The 17,268-nt window shown below is 38.5% G+C and overlaps 1 protein-coding gene across 1 annotated transcript in view; it reads right to left on the reverse strand.

The window, feature by feature from the left end:
- The window catches only part of PDZRN4 (PDZ domain containing ring finger 4), a 248,540-nt gene that overhangs the window by 26,663 nt on the left and 204,609 nt on the right, over positions 1-17,268 (reverse strand). The window contains exons 3-4 of the mRNA XM_085318521.1: positions 15,266-15,519; positions 13,639-13,741 (exon numbers count right to left, since the gene is read on the reverse strand). Coding sequence (XP_085174647.1) covers positions 13,639-13,741; positions 15,266-15,519 — 357 coding nt within the window. The remainder of the gene's footprint in view (positions 1-13,638; positions 13,742-15,265; positions 15,520-17,268) is intronic.

A 17,268-nucleotide genomic window follows, 5' to 3' on the forward strand; every position in this document is an offset into this window, starting at 1 on the left:
AAAACTTCAATCAGAAAAGCAGAGCTCTGAACGCAAGTACTTTCATACAGAAAGTAATGAGCATCACAGGATTTCAGCAGTTTATATTTTAGTTTTAGAATCCATCTGCCAAACTCCTAGAGAGAATTGGTCAGGTTCAAGATTTCTTTTTTAAAGCTACTGATATTCATTCTTCAGCTATGAAAATAATTTAAAGAAAAAGCTATTCTTTTCCCTCTCTAGGACTCCYGGCATGCTCAGCTATGCAGGTTCTACATAGGCAGGCATATCCGCGATGTACTTGGAGGCTATTTGGATGGAAATAGAAAAGCTATGGAGCAAGACAGAGCTAGCCTAGATGTAAACAAGCTGGAACTGCTGGCAGCTGTGCTGTTACAAATAAAATTGCATTCCCCACTGTCTTCTCACTTATCAATTTTGACAGAAGACTGTCCTGACTCCTCATAAACAGCATCGAAAAGGACAAATCACATTGGGTGTCAGATTTGCCAGAATGGATTTGGTTGGTAGCTTACTACAAAGAAACAGAGGGTTATCTCCACTCCACATGGTGGGGAAAAACAAAGCTCTGTCCAAGGGGTGGGGACTCTACCTTACAGGATAAAGTCTCATTTAATCCTCATTTTTTAAAGTCTGGTTTAGATTTGAGAATCTCTGGTGCAAGATTTGTTTACATCAAAGCAAAAAGGAAAAATATCAGCAAAGCATTTCTCAAATGCATCATCAATTCAAATACAATAGAATGAGAAATACTTTTAAAAATAAAACCACTTTCCTGCTGATGCCTGTTCTATAGCTACTTTTAGAGCCGCATGCTGTTTTGTGTCCAGACAAAAAATGCTCTGGGACAGCAGGATACTGAAGAAAATGACACCAGTGTTGAAAGAAAGAATGAAAAAAAAGAAAGAAAAAAGAAAAAAAGAAAGAAAAAAAAAGAAAGACAGACAGACAGAGAGAAAGTAATAGCAGGAAAAACAGAACTAGGATGCTGGCATCCAGACACCTGTTAATAAAACATCATCTTGCAATTTTGGGAGCAGAATTTGGCCCTGCAGCTGATGAACYTTTTGATAATAAATAAGCATCATTGGATATGAGATTTCACACTCTCCCTGCAGCTCTGGAGGGTTAATCTTTGGTGCGTACCCTATTCTAATTTAGGAAAGTCAAGCAGTGGAGTAACTTAAGGAACGGCAGAYCTGCCAGTGCAGCTTTAGCACAGCCTGGTAGCTGATGATCCGTAATAGTCGAATGTCCACAAGCAGGAGGAGGAASACACCCAAGTGTCAGCTAAGATGCCTGACGGCCACGGGACAGGGGCAGATAACAGTCCCTTAGCAGATGGTGGGAAGAGACTGGGCTGAGCGAACTACGGAGCTGCAGTATGAAGGTGAGAGCTGCTTTTGAGAAACCTTTGATCACTGCCCTACGCACAAATTCAGCATTGCAGTTGGAGGAAGGGTCTAAGCTTATGGGGATAAGATAAACATAACTTTTAATTCTGTGGGCCTTGCAGCCTTGGTGTGGCCTTTCTTACTTGCTTTTAAAGTATATTTTAAGCCTCGGGCTTAAAGACACATGGAGGACTTTGCAGGAAGTGTGTCTCATAAGGAAGTCAAAGAGAAAAAAAATCTTTACAAATTACAGATTTCTTGGCTGAAAAGGCTCAACAGCTGCCAGTATGTTCTCTAGTAAGTCACAAACATCCACTCGGACTTGAGTTTCCCCCTCAGCTAACACGGAATCATAGAATTGGTAAGGTTGGAAGGGACCTCTGGAGATCATCTAGTCCARYCTCCAAATGAGTGGCCTGTACGGGGSTYGAACCTGCRACCTTGGCGTTATCAGCACCAYGCTCTAACCAACAACATGAGTGACACCAAATTTTCAAATCCTTGTCAAAARGAAAAATCCAAAAATCAGCTATTATGGGAAACATTCAACATGAAATATTACATATATAAAACACAACTTCATGTTGATATATAACATCAACATGAAGTTTTCTATATATCAACATGAAGTTTTCACCTGCTTGAGTCCCAATACCCCTTTTTAAAACATTCTGCACTTGAGAAGATCATGCCTTCTTGATTTCTGAGCAGAGAGATTCATGATAAACTGCTTATATGCAACATTTCTCAGCAGTAAGCTTTTGTCCTCACTTTCAGTCAATGGACATGTGAAGTGGAAATGATATGATAAGAATTTAAAGTATAATTAACAAGCTGAAGATATGCACTTATGGGTTTCCTTTTCACTRATCTTAATTCCGTATCTTCACTTTGTTGTCATTGAACAAGGTGGGTGAGAGTAGTACAAGCTGAGATGGAAACTGTGTCTCAYGGCAAACTGAAATAAGCAGACTGGAATAGTAATTATTTCATTGTGGAGTGTGTGTGAATATACCAGATTTTGTCACACTGGCTCACTGCCTCTGTATCCCAAAGCAGTCCTCTGTTTCTGGACCAAATTGATTTTCAAATGGGCCTTCAAGCAATTTTGACAAAAATAGAAAATAGGYTTATTACTACATGTATTTGCAGAAGAAATTCTGTTTTTTTCTTTAAAGTTCCTACCTTGCCCTTCATATTGAAATTCTTTGGCTTTGAACATTGAAAATAGGAGATGCAGCTAAGGAATCACTGGTCTGAACCATGCAAATTGGAAAAAAAAATCAAACTCAATTTTACCTGCCAAAATTTTTYATTTGGAGTCTTTCTAGAATTTGGTCCCCACTCTGTTTCCTAATGAAAATAGTTTTGACATTAAATGTTACAATGGAGCTTATTTTGGTTGCCAGACAGGAATACAGCACTTTGCCTGTGCTTGGAAATTTATGAACTAATTTGGGGGCTGGAGAAGATGTCCTGTGAGAAGAGGCTGGGAAAATTGAGTTTRTTTAGCCCTTAGAAGAGCAAGGACTTCTCATTGCTGCCTTTAACTATTTAGTGGTAGGATCCAGACAAGACAGAGACAGACTCTTTTGCACAGCAATAGCCACAAGGGACAACAAAAGCAAGCTGCAAGTCAGGATATTCTGATTGGATGYAAGGTAAATGCTTTTTACCATGAGGGCAGGCAAAACGCTGGAAAGGATTGCCCAGAGAGGTTGTGGAGTCTTCACCTTTAAACATACTCAAATCTCAAATGGACAGCTCTGAGTGATGGGTCTGAACTAGGTGGCCTCCACAGGTACCTTCTCATATAAGTACTCCATAATTCTATGGCCTCCTGGCAACACATCAGCTATATAATCAACAATCACTTCTTCGTCTCCCTCTGCAACTTCTGGACTTGGTTTAAATGTTTATATTTAAAAGCAACTTGAAAAATTTAGTGGTGATGTTTCCAGAAAGGAATGGSACAATACATGACATCAATGCTGAAATCTCCACACCAACTTCTTTTTCATTTCTATTTGCCATTCAGTTCATTGAAGATTAAAGTCTGGAAGGGATCCAAGGCCTGCAAAAGCTCTTTGCACCTGGAACATGGGTTCTGCACTTCAGATTGGCAGATCTCTCTCTCCTTCCATGAATGGCCTCTTTGATTCACAGATGKACCTTCTCAGGAGAAGACCTCAGTGTCTGGAATTTTCCTGACTGTAACAGTGTAAAAGCTTTTGAATCTGATAAGCTTCAAGAGGTAAAGAAAAACCTGTTGAAAATAAGGATTATGATAAGATCAAAAACCTCAAGCCCTGGGTGGACAGCTTGTCCTCTTCCAAGAAACACATATGCAGCAGCTGTTTCGAAACCTGATTCCCAACTCTCCTGAGCTTATTAAAGAGCCCCATTATAGCTGAGAGCTCCTACTAAAGTGCAGCAGGTGCCTCTTCCCAGCCAACGAACTTTAGATACACAAAGAAGTCCAGGRGTTTATGAGGTTGCCACAGCTCCAGTTCAAATCAGCTGAGAATCAACTTGGCATAATTAGCCTTCAATTTTTATGATCGTTTCACTTATAGCAGGTAAAGTCATACTTTATTTTAGTTGTGTTTCAAAATGTTACTGCCCAGCACTTTCCTCTGTAAACATCATTATTACTACTGCCTGCCTGCTCTGGGCCTGAAACGTGTCAGAAGATTTATCTGCCTCATCAGCACTTTCTAAACACCCAGGCAGCCAATCGAAATGGGGAGGCATAACAGATGTGCCAACATCTGCTCCAGCAAACATTTATCTGGACAGCACAACATGTAGCTGTAGATTCAAACTCCTAACCAGTTACAACTCCACATATTCAGGCAGCCTTGATCTACAACTGTGCAAATGCTATTTTGGAATATTAATTAAAATCAAGTTGAAAACATAATTTTTCAATTTTAGACAGTTATTTTCCTGTACTTCAGTTGACACCTTTCAGACATAGCAAAAGTAAATACAATGAAAAGGATAAATTTAAAGCTGAACTCACCAGAAAATCCTAGAAAGCACTAACTAAAATTCTACTTCATCCATGTTCTTGTTTACTCTGAGATACACATACATATTAAAATACAAATAGCTGAAATATGCAAATTGTAATCACATACATGTGCCTATAAAATCAAGCACATGAAGCAATCGGCACTGATTTTTAAAGCACATTTTTATCTCTCTGGCACCAAAGCAGGGTCTACGGGCACCATATCCATGCTGAGTTTCAGCTGTTCAAACTTCTGTCACACATGGAGCTGTCCCCCACCCCCAAAYACGTACTAGCATAGATGGATGAAATCACGACATGAAATACAAAGTAAACTGATCATCTGCTTTGCTGATGCACAATATAGTTTCACCTGTACTCCTGCTCACCAAATCATGCCCTCCAGGAATGACTATAACATTCTCTTTGAAGAGCTGCCTCATTAAATAAAAAAGCAAACTTCCACAGAAAAGACCTCCCCTGCTTTTTTGATTTTTCCTCTGAAGGCCCAGCATGCATAATACTGAAACCCTGTTTAAAGTCCATTTTCTTGTAAAAGGTGCTCATCTTGCTAGGGGGTCTTGGTCCTTGCTCCTTCCACTCTTGAAGTCCCCAATATACTAAGTTTTAAAACACTGACTTTATAGTAAGCTGCTTTACATGGCTTAGGTTATTTTAAAACGAATAAGAGAAAGTAACCATTTTCTCCAATCCTACGTCTGTATAGCTGGATTCCATGACTCTAAGACAYACTGCATGAACTTTCAAGCAGCAGGCATATGAAAAATAGCATTAATAAAAGTCTTAGAAATGTTTTTAGAATAGTTTCACTGTAAAGCATATATGGAGACGGTATAATGGTATAAAAATGYCTAAGCAAAACACTTCTCCAAAGCAGAAGATTTATAATCCACAGATTACCATAAACATGAAAAAATTGCAAGCACCTTGCTCTTCTTTTGCTGAGTGAAAAACACAAATCATATGTTGTAATGCTGCCCAACAATAAAGTGCTGCTGAACTAAGCTCACTTTTCTTCATTTTCTTAGGAAAACATAAGCTCTGACAACACAGAAGAATTTTTATTAGCTTTCAGGTGGAGTGAGAAGTAACCTTGTGTTTGTTTTATGAAATCATGAAACAAAATGAATATCACCGACTTGATATATTTTTCTCCTGGTTTAAAACACAATAAATAGTAATAACTTTGATAAATTTGCCCATGTCAGTTTTGCGTCTTTTTCTCCCCACTCTTGCATGACGCTCTGCAGGTGGGGCCACAGYTCAAGTCAGTAAATTGGGACATTCATTACCTATGGGAGGGGAGATGACAGCAATTTCATCTGCATTCAAAGTCAGCATTTTGTGATGATACATTCAAAATTAACAACCAAGTATGGTAGAAACTAACCTGACAACCTCTTCCATCTAAATGATCCAATGACTATCAAGGAAGAAAGACGACTCAATAGCTAAGAAAAAAAGGACCATTACAAGTAAAGACTCCTGGGTTTTACTGCCAGTTTTGTCACTGACTGACTTGGCAAGTCACTCAGTATGACTGTCCTTAGTTCACCTGCTAATGAATAATATTACTGTAACAATTCAGGATATAGTACTACATAGTACTGAACTACCTCCGAGGAGTGCAGTTCAATTAACTTGTACTTGAAAAGTGACTTTGCGAKTCTTAAAAGACAGGTCACAAAATAAAAAGATTGCTCTTTTTTTCACTATTATTTTGCTCATTTGTAGTACCCACAGTTAAGTAGAAATTACATATTTATTATGTCTTTGTGTAATTTATAGTGAGTTAAACCCACAGGGGGGTTTAGACAAAAATACCAGAGAAATACACTGTCTTCTACTGTGGTGAGTCAAAAGCATGCTAAAAGAGTCTTTCWCCATTTTTAACTGCCATCTTTCCAATTTTATAGTCTGTATTAATTGTCAGATGGATCACAGGATAGGCATTATCAGGTATGGGCTCCTTTCGAATTAAAAGGAAAAAATCTGGAAGCATGTTTTTAAAAGTCCTGAATGGTGTAGCATCTTCACAGGTCCAATAAGAGCAGCTCTAGCCATCTATTCACTAGTCATAAAGACTGCCTCAAAAGCTTTTCAGTTAGTATCTTTAAAATGCAGTCCATGTTTTTCTCTACGTTTATATGACACAACTAGTAGGAACGGCAGAAAACAACAACCAGAAAGACTCTCCYAAAAAATCAAGACCACAGAGACACATAAATGCCTGTTCACTTATATCATTATAATTCTTAATAGTGGGTGTTACCTTATATTAAGAATTACCATGAAGTATCTGAATAACCATCTCAGTAAAATGAATGTATACTGTGGGGTTGCACTATTCAGCACTGATTTCCAGGCATTTATGAACTGCTGGTCAGAGAATAAATATAGGATAGCAAAGTCAGATTCTCTAAGCCCTCCCTGACTGGTCTGTCAGATCAATACCTCCCTCCTCCATCACACTGGCAGCTGCATACGATAAGGCACATGGTGAGCAGTATCTGCTTTTCCATTAAAAATCTACACCACATTTACCAGCAAGTGTTTTCACGTTCCCCTTACCACACCAACCAGGTCTAATTACAATGGAAAGATGCAACCTTGCTCATGACTTTGGCTCCTCACCTTTGGCTGCAACACCTATGTCTCTATTAGGATTCTGCCTGTATAACAGCACATTTCTTGAAGCGTTTTCTTTTAAATTATATCTGGTGGTTGCTGAATTTGAAATCTGCCTTGAATTTCCTGAAGGCTCTTTTTTTTTGATTCATCCCAAGTCATAAGAGGTTCAGGAAGAAAGAATCCAATCCCAGTAGGAAACACAGAAGAAAAAAGCACAATCCGATAGTAAGTCACAAAGGTATTACAGTGGCTCTGTTCATTCACATCACTGTCATTTCATCTGAATATGCCTAGCACTTGGCTTATGTGATCTCTGCCAAAACAGGTTTCTCTCTCTCTCTCTCTCTCTCTCTTCCCCCCACCTTTATATCACTAGATTTAAAACATGACTTAGTAGCATTAACTAGAAATTCCATGCTGCATGTTGGGAATCTACGGAAACTTTCATCTCAGAAATGTTTTCCATTTTGTTGGTTTCACTTCCATCTTACGGGCTAGCTTCTCTGTACGGAAACACTTGTCAGGGAACAAAACAAAAGAGCCTGGTTGCAGTTACCAGCACCACTGGCAGTGTACACACAGAAGCTGTTTTCATAAAAATTGTTTATTCAGGTGTTGGCAATTGTAGCAGGAGCTCCAATTGCATTGCCAYGAGTGCCCGTAATGCTCGCAAAGGGGTGTTTGCAGGCTATCACAGCTCTGAAGGGAGCTGTTACAGACTATCAGCTCAGTAATCCTCGTGTTAAAAAGGCCCTAAATATGTATTTACAAGATAGACAGATCTGTATGGTTTATTGGTTGTATAATCCATGTGTTGAAAAGGCCTTAAATATGGATTCACAAGGCAGGCAGATCTCTCCTGGCCTATTACAGCAGTGCTGCATCTTTCAGAAAGTCACTGGAGTCCACATTTTAGCAGGGCCTATCTACACTCATGTTTGCACCTCAGTCTGCAAGTACTTATGCATTTAAATAACTTTATTCAGAYCAACAGCTTTGCTTGGGTTGCTAATGTGAATAAAATTACAGAATTTTGGTTCTCAATAGTAAAAAATRCCAATAAAACTGACAAACTTGAAAACTATTATGACATAGAAATAGGAAATTCAGATTTGAGGCTGACATACCAACCCTCCTTCATCATGATGGAATGACTGTCACTGGAATCCCAAACCAATGCCTCCCCGTTAACTACAGCATTTGCTGCAATATTCAGATATGGTAAGAAAAGAGTGACGTAAGGGTGAAATTCTCCCCTGGGGGAGTATTACAGGTTCAGTGAGAAGAGGGCTACACAAAACCTTATTTATGGCCAATTCCCTAAGTTTTCTAGTTTTCCCCTCTTCAAGTCACATTTTCAGTCATTTGAGAAAACAACGAACAGCACCTAATCTAGAAATGTTCAGGTTAATAGGAAGCCTTATTAATTTCAGTGGGTTTGGATCAGGCCAGTGGTATACTAAAAGGACTAATCTACACTTACAGYTAACAGATTTATGAGTGCAAACACTTATCAACACATTTAAATGAATGGCTGTGCATAACCATAAATTAGCATGTACATTCAATGTATATACACAAGTATACACACACACATTTATTTCCTTATTATGTTTGAAAATCTGTCCCTTGGGACAGCAAAGTAAAACATGGACTTAACACTATTCATTTTTGACCTTTTGGCCAGCTCTCAGAGCACWATCAGTTCTTTGATTATAAGGAGCTATTGATGATGGAGGCATCTTGCATATGAACCTCCTGATTTCCAGAAATCRTATTTCCCTAAACACAGGAGGAACTGAAACAACAGATGTGCAGYTGGTTTTGTGATATGTACCAGCTGCTTGAGGAAAAGATGCTCAATGGTTTCTAGTACCTTAACTGAAGAGCATCAGGAGTACCCTGTAACTCCATATAGGCTCAACTCAACCCTTACTGACTTCTCCCCGGTTCTCAGACAGTTACTGCCACAAACTGTCAGCGCTAGCATTTTTATCTATTTAAACAGGAGTCATTAGACACATGCAGGCTGACATGAGGGGTGTCATGTGCCACTCTTACTCTGAAAACGCTAATTCTGSCGTGGCGAACCACCGACGTGGTTTCCCAGTCTCTTGCAAGCTATGTCATGGTATTGAACCCATCACCTGTGCCTTTGCCTAACAAAGGGAACAGTCACAGCTGGAAAGACTTTTAGACGATTGTGCCAGTCCTCTTCATGTGCGAATGTAATGAACAAACAGCCAACCTCCCTCCAAAAAACCCTCTCAATTACGAGAGTAAACTTCAGCCTACTCTTCCTCACATATCCAACAGCAACAGTCATCTGACCCACTGCTACAGCACCTCARTGATGGCTACTTTTGCTATTTGTAGGAGGCATTCATCTTGAAATAGCAATCTTTTTCTATATTAGGTTTGCAAGATTTTAACAGCTGTAATTCCCCTGAGATACTAGGTCTCAAAGCAGAAATCACTCATTTCCTGTTTTCCCTTTGCTCAAAAGCTACCTCAGTGCATAGATGTTATGAAAGATTCTGCCCTCGGATTAAGGACTTGTTGACTAAAACTCACTACTTGCTTGTGCCTGTTTTTAACATTTATTTTCATCTGGCCCTCTTATTGAATGGGAATCTCCTCAGACTGAATAGGTAGGACCAAACATTAGTGATATTTTCTTTTGCCAGCTTTGTCTTTACAATATTCCTTGTTTTTATGACATCCATTAACTGACTTTGTTAATTTCTGACTTAATTTCTGCATTATTGCCAATGTTGCAAACTAGCTATATGATGTTTCTCTCTCCTGAAGAGTAGATTAAGAAATGTATTTAAAATGTACAAGTTCATAACTTATTTACTCCTTTCTAGCACTAGTATACTCTTCTTACAAGGAAAKATTCACACTGTACAGCTACTTTCAGAGCCATGTTTAGCACAGATTTACTGGGGGATGTTTTAGCTCTTTTCCCAACAGTACCAAACAGCATGATGCACACTCACACATCACGCGATGTAATTTCAGCAGCGCAACGGCCACTTATAGCCAGACACGTATTGGGCTTGTCTCTGAGCATCTTTTTGGCTGTCTTTCAGTGATTTTGATGGAAAGTCCAACTAAGCAGTTACAAATTGGTCAATTCCTACTTAATCTTAAAATCCCTCATGGGTACCTGGCTATGCCAGAAACAAAATCTTTTGGTCTCTTTCTGCCAACACTTACTGATGCTAGCTATGACCTCTGTATCAATACATACCAATAATTCAGACTCATTTTAGGAAACATTTTGCTAGGATACATTTGCAGCAATGCTAGATACTGAAGCCTCCAACTTCTTCATATTTCCAGGCATTTGTTGAAAGTATGGTGTTTAATGGAGCCTAATGAGCCTCCCAGAGAGTTTATCATTCCAAGACAATTGGCTCGTCCTTGAATTTATTGAGTTGTGACAATCTGAGCAAAATCYATTGGATTTTTCTAGCTTACAAATGGAGAAGACAACTCTTGTGTCTAATCCTACCAAATCCACTGGCAAGCTCAAATCCATTTCCCCAAAGCTGACTATCAKATGTGGGCATCAGGTCTCCTTCTTATGGTAGTAACTCAGCTACTTAAACTCCAGCATATTTCTGTAAGCAAGATCCAAGTCGATGAAAGCTTTCCAGGACATCCCATTTMTTGGAAAATATTCTTGTCTACAGCATGCCAGTTGCTAGTCATCTCATTTCTTGTGCTACTACAAACATAAAATGTCCCAACCAAGCTTCCTAATATGGCTGGATATTTTGCWGTTGTTGTCTCAGAAATGATGTGTTCTTTACCTACAAATCACCCTTAACTATTTTTAAGAAATTTCCAGGTGTTTCTCTAATTCTTTTTCTGCTGACTATCTTGTTCTACCTCTTTTGAAATCTCTAAGTTTTGCTTTAAATTTATTTAAAAATTCATTTGCCATAAAGACTGGTGAGTCCCTTACTTTGTATTCTTTCAGTACAATGGGAATGTCAACCTGCAGTTTGGAAACTGGACCATAATCTCAATATGGTCCAGATAGTTCTTTTGATGTATGCAGTTAGTGAATGTTCAGACCAGAAAGTTGTTACAAAGAAGAAAACAATGATAAGCTGATAAGCTCAAGGAGCATCGATACAGTCTTGCTTCTTAACAAAACACAATAATAATAATAATAATAATTYGTATTTCCCTAAATGCAGAAAATCAAATGGTATAAAACAGAGAAGGGTCATAGCTCTACACTTYTTTCACCCAATATGCAACCCACAGCTTTTCCCCTCAGGGGTGCACTAGCATCCCACTAGCTGCACTTCTGCAGCATCTGTTTTTGCTGCTTTCACTCTTAGATAGCAGGTAGACAATACTGATTTTAAGTTTTTGTCTTTCCAAGCCCTTGACCATTTATTTCTTTCTTCTCTGATGATGCAGTGCATCACCCCCTCAATTCTGACAAGGCAAGAGCTGGTAGAGACACGTTGGAAATTAGATCAGGCAGCTGGGCTAGGTTAAAGACAATCCTCTTAAAAACATAAAAAAGAAAGACTGGGTCAATTCTCCTATCTAGTCAACAAACACTAATGTTAGTATATTTGAGGGGTCACAAAATGTCAGAGCTAGGGTGGGATCAAGCACCTGCMGGACGGTATACCTTAAGCCTACACTGTTGTAGGGACTTTGACATTGTCGAACCACAACCTCTGTTCTCCAAGTGCCCTGCCCAAGAGACAGGCATATTTGAAACTCCCATATCTAGGAGAATACATCCTTCTCCTCAAAGGAATCTAGACAGTTCCTTTCCTATTTAAGTTTCACATGAAATAYGCTTTATTTCAGTCACTCGGTGAGTTTGCCTTGGGCAACTGAATCACAGCTGACAGCAAATTAATGACTACAATGGTGTAATTAGTAGTGATTACAGGCAATGGAGAACCTGCCTGAGCATTTACCACTGTCATAATACTTATGCCACCAATTATTAGGGATTAATAATGGTCATAAAGAGGACATAATTCCACTGTTGTAGACTTTATATAAATTTGATGTCTGTTATTGTATTAATATCACGAATATTCTGATTAAATTTTTTTTATTCAACCATTACATTTTTTTAGATTTCTTCTTTCCAGATGATTATATTACTGATTTATTTAAATATTACTAGAAAAACAGTTTCTGTTACTGGAAAGAAGCRCTGTAAACAAATACAATTGACAGAGAAGTTAAAAATTATATTAGGCATGCAGAGTCAAAATGGAACCTAAGCTCTGAGACTCTTCTGCTGTTATATATCACACTAAAACCCATCTGGGAAGAAATAATGATTTCACTAATCCCTAGAAATGGTTTTTTGAGGAGTTCAAATAAAAGTTTGCTTGTTCTGATTGAGATTCACTAAGCAGATTTTATTTGATTTTTCCACTTCCTGGGGGAAGAACTTCAGATTCCCCAGGCTGCCAGAAGAAAAGAACAATGGGCTGAACTTGCACTAGAGCATCATATCTGCTAAAGACAAGATAAAAGGGAACACACTGCGTATTTGCCAAAGCTTTTCCCATTTGTTTCATTTCCAAATGTCAAGCAGTTATGTGAAACCTTTTAAAAGGTTTCTTTACATACTATTAAGGTAGAGCAAACAGTAGGATAAAATATTTTTAATTTTGTATAAAAGATATTTAATTATTTATAGCTGTTCTTATTCAAAATACAGTAACTTGAAGTTTTGCAAAGACTCAGCACTGTTTAATAATAAAAAAGAACCATCTGCTTCTTATACTTGTTCCTAGAAATATTTTGTTACTGGACGATACCAGAAAACAAGAAAATCTAATGACTGACAAGCAAGAAGGCTACTTAGATCTTGAAATAAAAATCTAATAAAGAGCAGCATCACCAATCACAYGCTATCGTTTTGAAAAGCTACATATAATGATTTCCCAGTGACTTGGAAAGATATCCACCTTGTCACTGGAGAGTACAATGCATGAAGAGCCGAGAGAGATTCATGGCATATAGCACAATTTCTTGTAATTGCAACACTTACAATGTCAAATACCAAAGAGCAAGCAATAGAAATTATATTAATTCTCAAAGCTGTAGTCTGATCTTACAAACTTTTAAGCACATGCCCAAGTAGTTGCAAGACTGGTCCCTAACACATGAGAAAAAAGGCCAATTAATTCCTAAAATGAGAAGGAAAAAAGTAATTAAGCTTCTAGTTACAATTTTCTAATTTTGGAAAAGTTTTTTWAAAGTATTAAAACAGCAAAAGCAAAGCAGCTGATCCACAATTTTCACCACTCAAAGAGGGTATATGTGTAACAAGCTTCCTGAACTTCTACGCAAAGACCCAGTGTGGATTTCTCCTTTCACATTTCAGGTGTGTAATGCCAGTAAAGCCTGTGACACTACACAGGTATAAAATAAATTAAAATAAAATACATTTTGGTGCTTATTTTTTTAAAAAGTGTTCCCATTATTATTTTTCTCAGAGCAGCCTGTTATCAGCTGTGCAAATACAGTATCTGCAAACATAGAAAGATCTCTCTGTGCCAATGGGCTTACCTCATACTCAAAGTCCTCTGCTCTATCTGCATCAGCAGGCAGGCTGGAAAGATACTCATTACCTTCATAAAATTCATGCTCCACTGGGTGAAGAGAATGGCAGCTATGTGGAACAAAGCAGTACAACAGCAGTAGATGAGACAATAGTTTTTTGAAGTAAAAAAAGATTTAAAAAAAGACTTTTCTGCAGTTTTCTCATCTTTGGAATGCTATTGTGAAGGGTCTGATAGTCTGAAAGAAATAGCACAAGGGAAGAGCCAGGGCTGTTTTCTTTTCAAAAGCTCAGATTCCTGCTTAGTTCATTACGCTGGATTCACCTTTTGTCAGATTTTACACACGCTAATTTCTTAAAAGGCTCTGTTCTGGGTGAAACTACCTAATTGGGACAATTTGGGATTCCTTATGCTCATAAACACATCTAACTCCAGATTCAAGTCTTGTATCATGGCCTAGGGCAAACCACCAATTATCTTGTTATTAACACTCGAACTTCCTTATTACAACCCCCCACCCTCCACCCCCTGCTCACAAATTGTTTAAAAACTCATGTAAAGCAACTTGCATTATCCTCTTCTGTTAAAGTGACAASCAGGTGGCAAAGTGCATTTGAGGAACTGCACACTTTACAAGGTCAGTAAACTGCATGGTAGCACGGGATTTGGGCAAAGAATGAGGTCTTCACTATATGCACTTAGGTATAGTATTAGGTACAAGGCTGATCTTGGATCCTCAGACTACCTGGATACCAAACATGCAGCACCCAGTGTACCTTCACCTCAAGCAAAGGTAYGAGACTTATGAGCACATATTGTGCTTCAAGCTTCACAACAGTAAGTGCTAGGCTCTATCCAGCCTTTGGCCATGTTCTCTGCCTGTGATTATCCACCCAGTTTACCTGGGAACTTCTAAAAACGGAACTACAGCAAAGTGAAAAGAGGTTTGTACTCTGCCAGCATCGATTTTGCAGAGACGGGTAGCATGCAGGGAAATCAGTGGGAAAGCTCTACGGCTATCATAGCTTTCCTAGCTGCAAGCGGAGGGTCAGCCAACAGAGGTGGTTACTCATGGGATGGAGTCCAAAAAGGAAGAGGACTAGTATCTATTTTTATGTAAAGACTCCATGCTGATATTTATATTCAATTCAGTTTCAGAGAATATTAATTCAGCTGATGGTAAATTTCATTCAAAGTGTTTACCATTTATATGGAGTAGTATTTTTGATCTCTATATTTTTGGGAATGTTTCACGTTAGATAACAGGACCTTTATTTAATTTGCTTCCGTGATTTATGTAAGAAATTCTCAATAATGGAAAGCAGCAATACTGCTCTTTCTAGCTATCTGGAAGTCTTTTAGCATCTTTGACAGAAGTGGTTTTCTTCTGGACCTGGGCTTAGCTCTGGATGAACAAGCACACAGCACAAAGTAAGCAAAGCCAAGATTCCTTCTTGTAGCTCTGATCCATTAGCAGACTTTAGGAAAAACTTCACTGACACCTGAATGGGACAACATTTATCAATGACTTTTATAATTTATTTAAAGCGTTCCTGAGACTTTTTCAAGAGAATTCGATAAGCACTGCAATCCCTCGGTTACATAGGAAAACAACAAAAAAAGACAAGCCATACCTCTCTGAAAGTAGAAAAGGGCAGATATCAGGTACTGGAGGTGTGGAAGGCCTTAGTTTTGCCAGGGCCATAATGTGCTCGAACGTGATGTCAGTCTGCGTGCTAGCATCCACAAGCCGAACATCCTGAGAGCTACCATGAGCTTTGCTGACTGGGGCTCGTCGTAAAACCTGAACTACAATTGGCTCCTTAGCATTACGAAAAGCTTCCACCGCCTCTTCGTGAGTGGCCTTGGAGAGATCTTTCCCATTGACCTAAAGAAAAACAGAAAAATATACTAAGAATTACTATCAGCAGAATAGGCAGCATAACGATACAGGTGTAAAATATAGGGGATTAATTGTTTGTGTAGTACATCAAACCACATGCTGACACTGACGTTATTGTGGTATTCATGCAAGAGGGGACATAAGGCTGGGAGGAGAACCAACTTCTTCAATTTTTGGTAGAAAATAGAAATGTTTTGAACTCTTCCATAACTGTCCCAATGGAATTTGAACATAGTGAATAGAGTACATAATTTAAAAAGGACATTTAAAATTACCTCTCTCAAATTTATTCACCTTGTAAAACACATACAAAAAAAAAAAAGAGAGGTGCCATTTATTTCCACTGTCAACATTTTCTGTGGCATACAACTGTGATAAAAGATTTCTGGCACAATATTATTAATGCAGATGTCAATATATACATCTGGGATATCTGAACAGAAACAAGGCCAATTTTAAATGTTTTGTCACTTATCTGCTATTGCCATTATACAGTCACTAAGACTACAGATAGGAAAATTTGACTAACACAGTCAGCTACTTTTAAGAAAAGTGAAATCTAAATCAAACATAAACAGAAGAAATTATTTGTTACAAACAGGAGATTAAAAGAYTGTAGACAGTTGTTAACAGACAGTAAGGTCCTAAATGTCTATTCAGATGGTAAAGCTTGGAAAAAATCATCCTCAAAACAAGAAAATKACGCTGAAAATGCAGCATATTTTGTCAAAACTAAAAGACTATGGCAAAATTTCTTCCCAGCACAGCTAAATCAGCTTTCAGTATCAGYGAGGCCTGTTTGGGGCAAACTTTCACAGTATCAGCCCAATAAAAAACGAAAGGGCTAATTTGGCAACAGCCGTCAGTAGCTAAGCCCTTGAACAGAGATAYGTAACATCGTTTCACATAAATGTCATCCTGATGCAGACTCTGTTTCCAGAGTGATGGGACTGCTGTTGACAGCTCCACATCATGAAATGGTTGTAAGACACTGGTGCAGTTGATATGGTCCTCTGGTGGGGTGGAACGACTTGATTTTCCAGTAAGAAATGTGAATACTTGCAGGGTACTAAAGTCTGACTTGAATACCAGGGAAAATCTCCATACTGGGAATAAATCAGAAATAGGATTGTATTCCAAGTTCATGCCCAAGTTAACTTTGCTGTATGGATAATTCAGTCTTAAAAYTTCTGCTTAAGGAACTAAGTCAAAGCCCTCCTAAGAAACAGGACGGACTCCGTAAGTGACTTTGCCCTCATGTCTGCAAATACTGGCTGACAGCAAAACTGCTTTTCTACATCTCTCTTTGATTAAAGAAATTCTTGGACCTTTCCTATCAAAAAAAGGAGAACCATACAAACAAGAATAACACCAGCAAATCCGAAGAGCCATTCAGCAGCCTACAGTAACTTTTTTAAGTCTGCCAGGAGAAGCATTTGTAAGTAAAAATGTCATATTTGAGGCATCTTTTGTAACCATAGTTCTGTCTGTTCATGTGGATAGTTAGGAAACAGTTATTCATTAGTTAAATGTCTATATCAACTCAATGCATTTCCAGCTTGAGTTCAAGGTAGAAACAGTTTTCCTTTGACAGAACTGCTAAAGAAACAGTACCTTCATGGCCACGTGCACTCACAAGGACACGTGAAATAACCACACTGTAGTGCAGCCACTAATGCAAAGGTCAACTGATACTTCTAGCTAGCTCAGATGCTATACGAGCTTATGACCAGG

Source organism: Rhea americana, unplaced genomic scaffold (assembly GCF_003343005.1).
Source record: "Rhea americana isolate MKP2758 unplaced genomic scaffold, rheAme1 scaffold_54, whole genome shotgun sequence".
Classification (NCBI taxonomy): Eukaryota; Metazoa; Chordata; class Aves; order Rheiformes; family Rheidae; genus Rhea; species Rhea americana.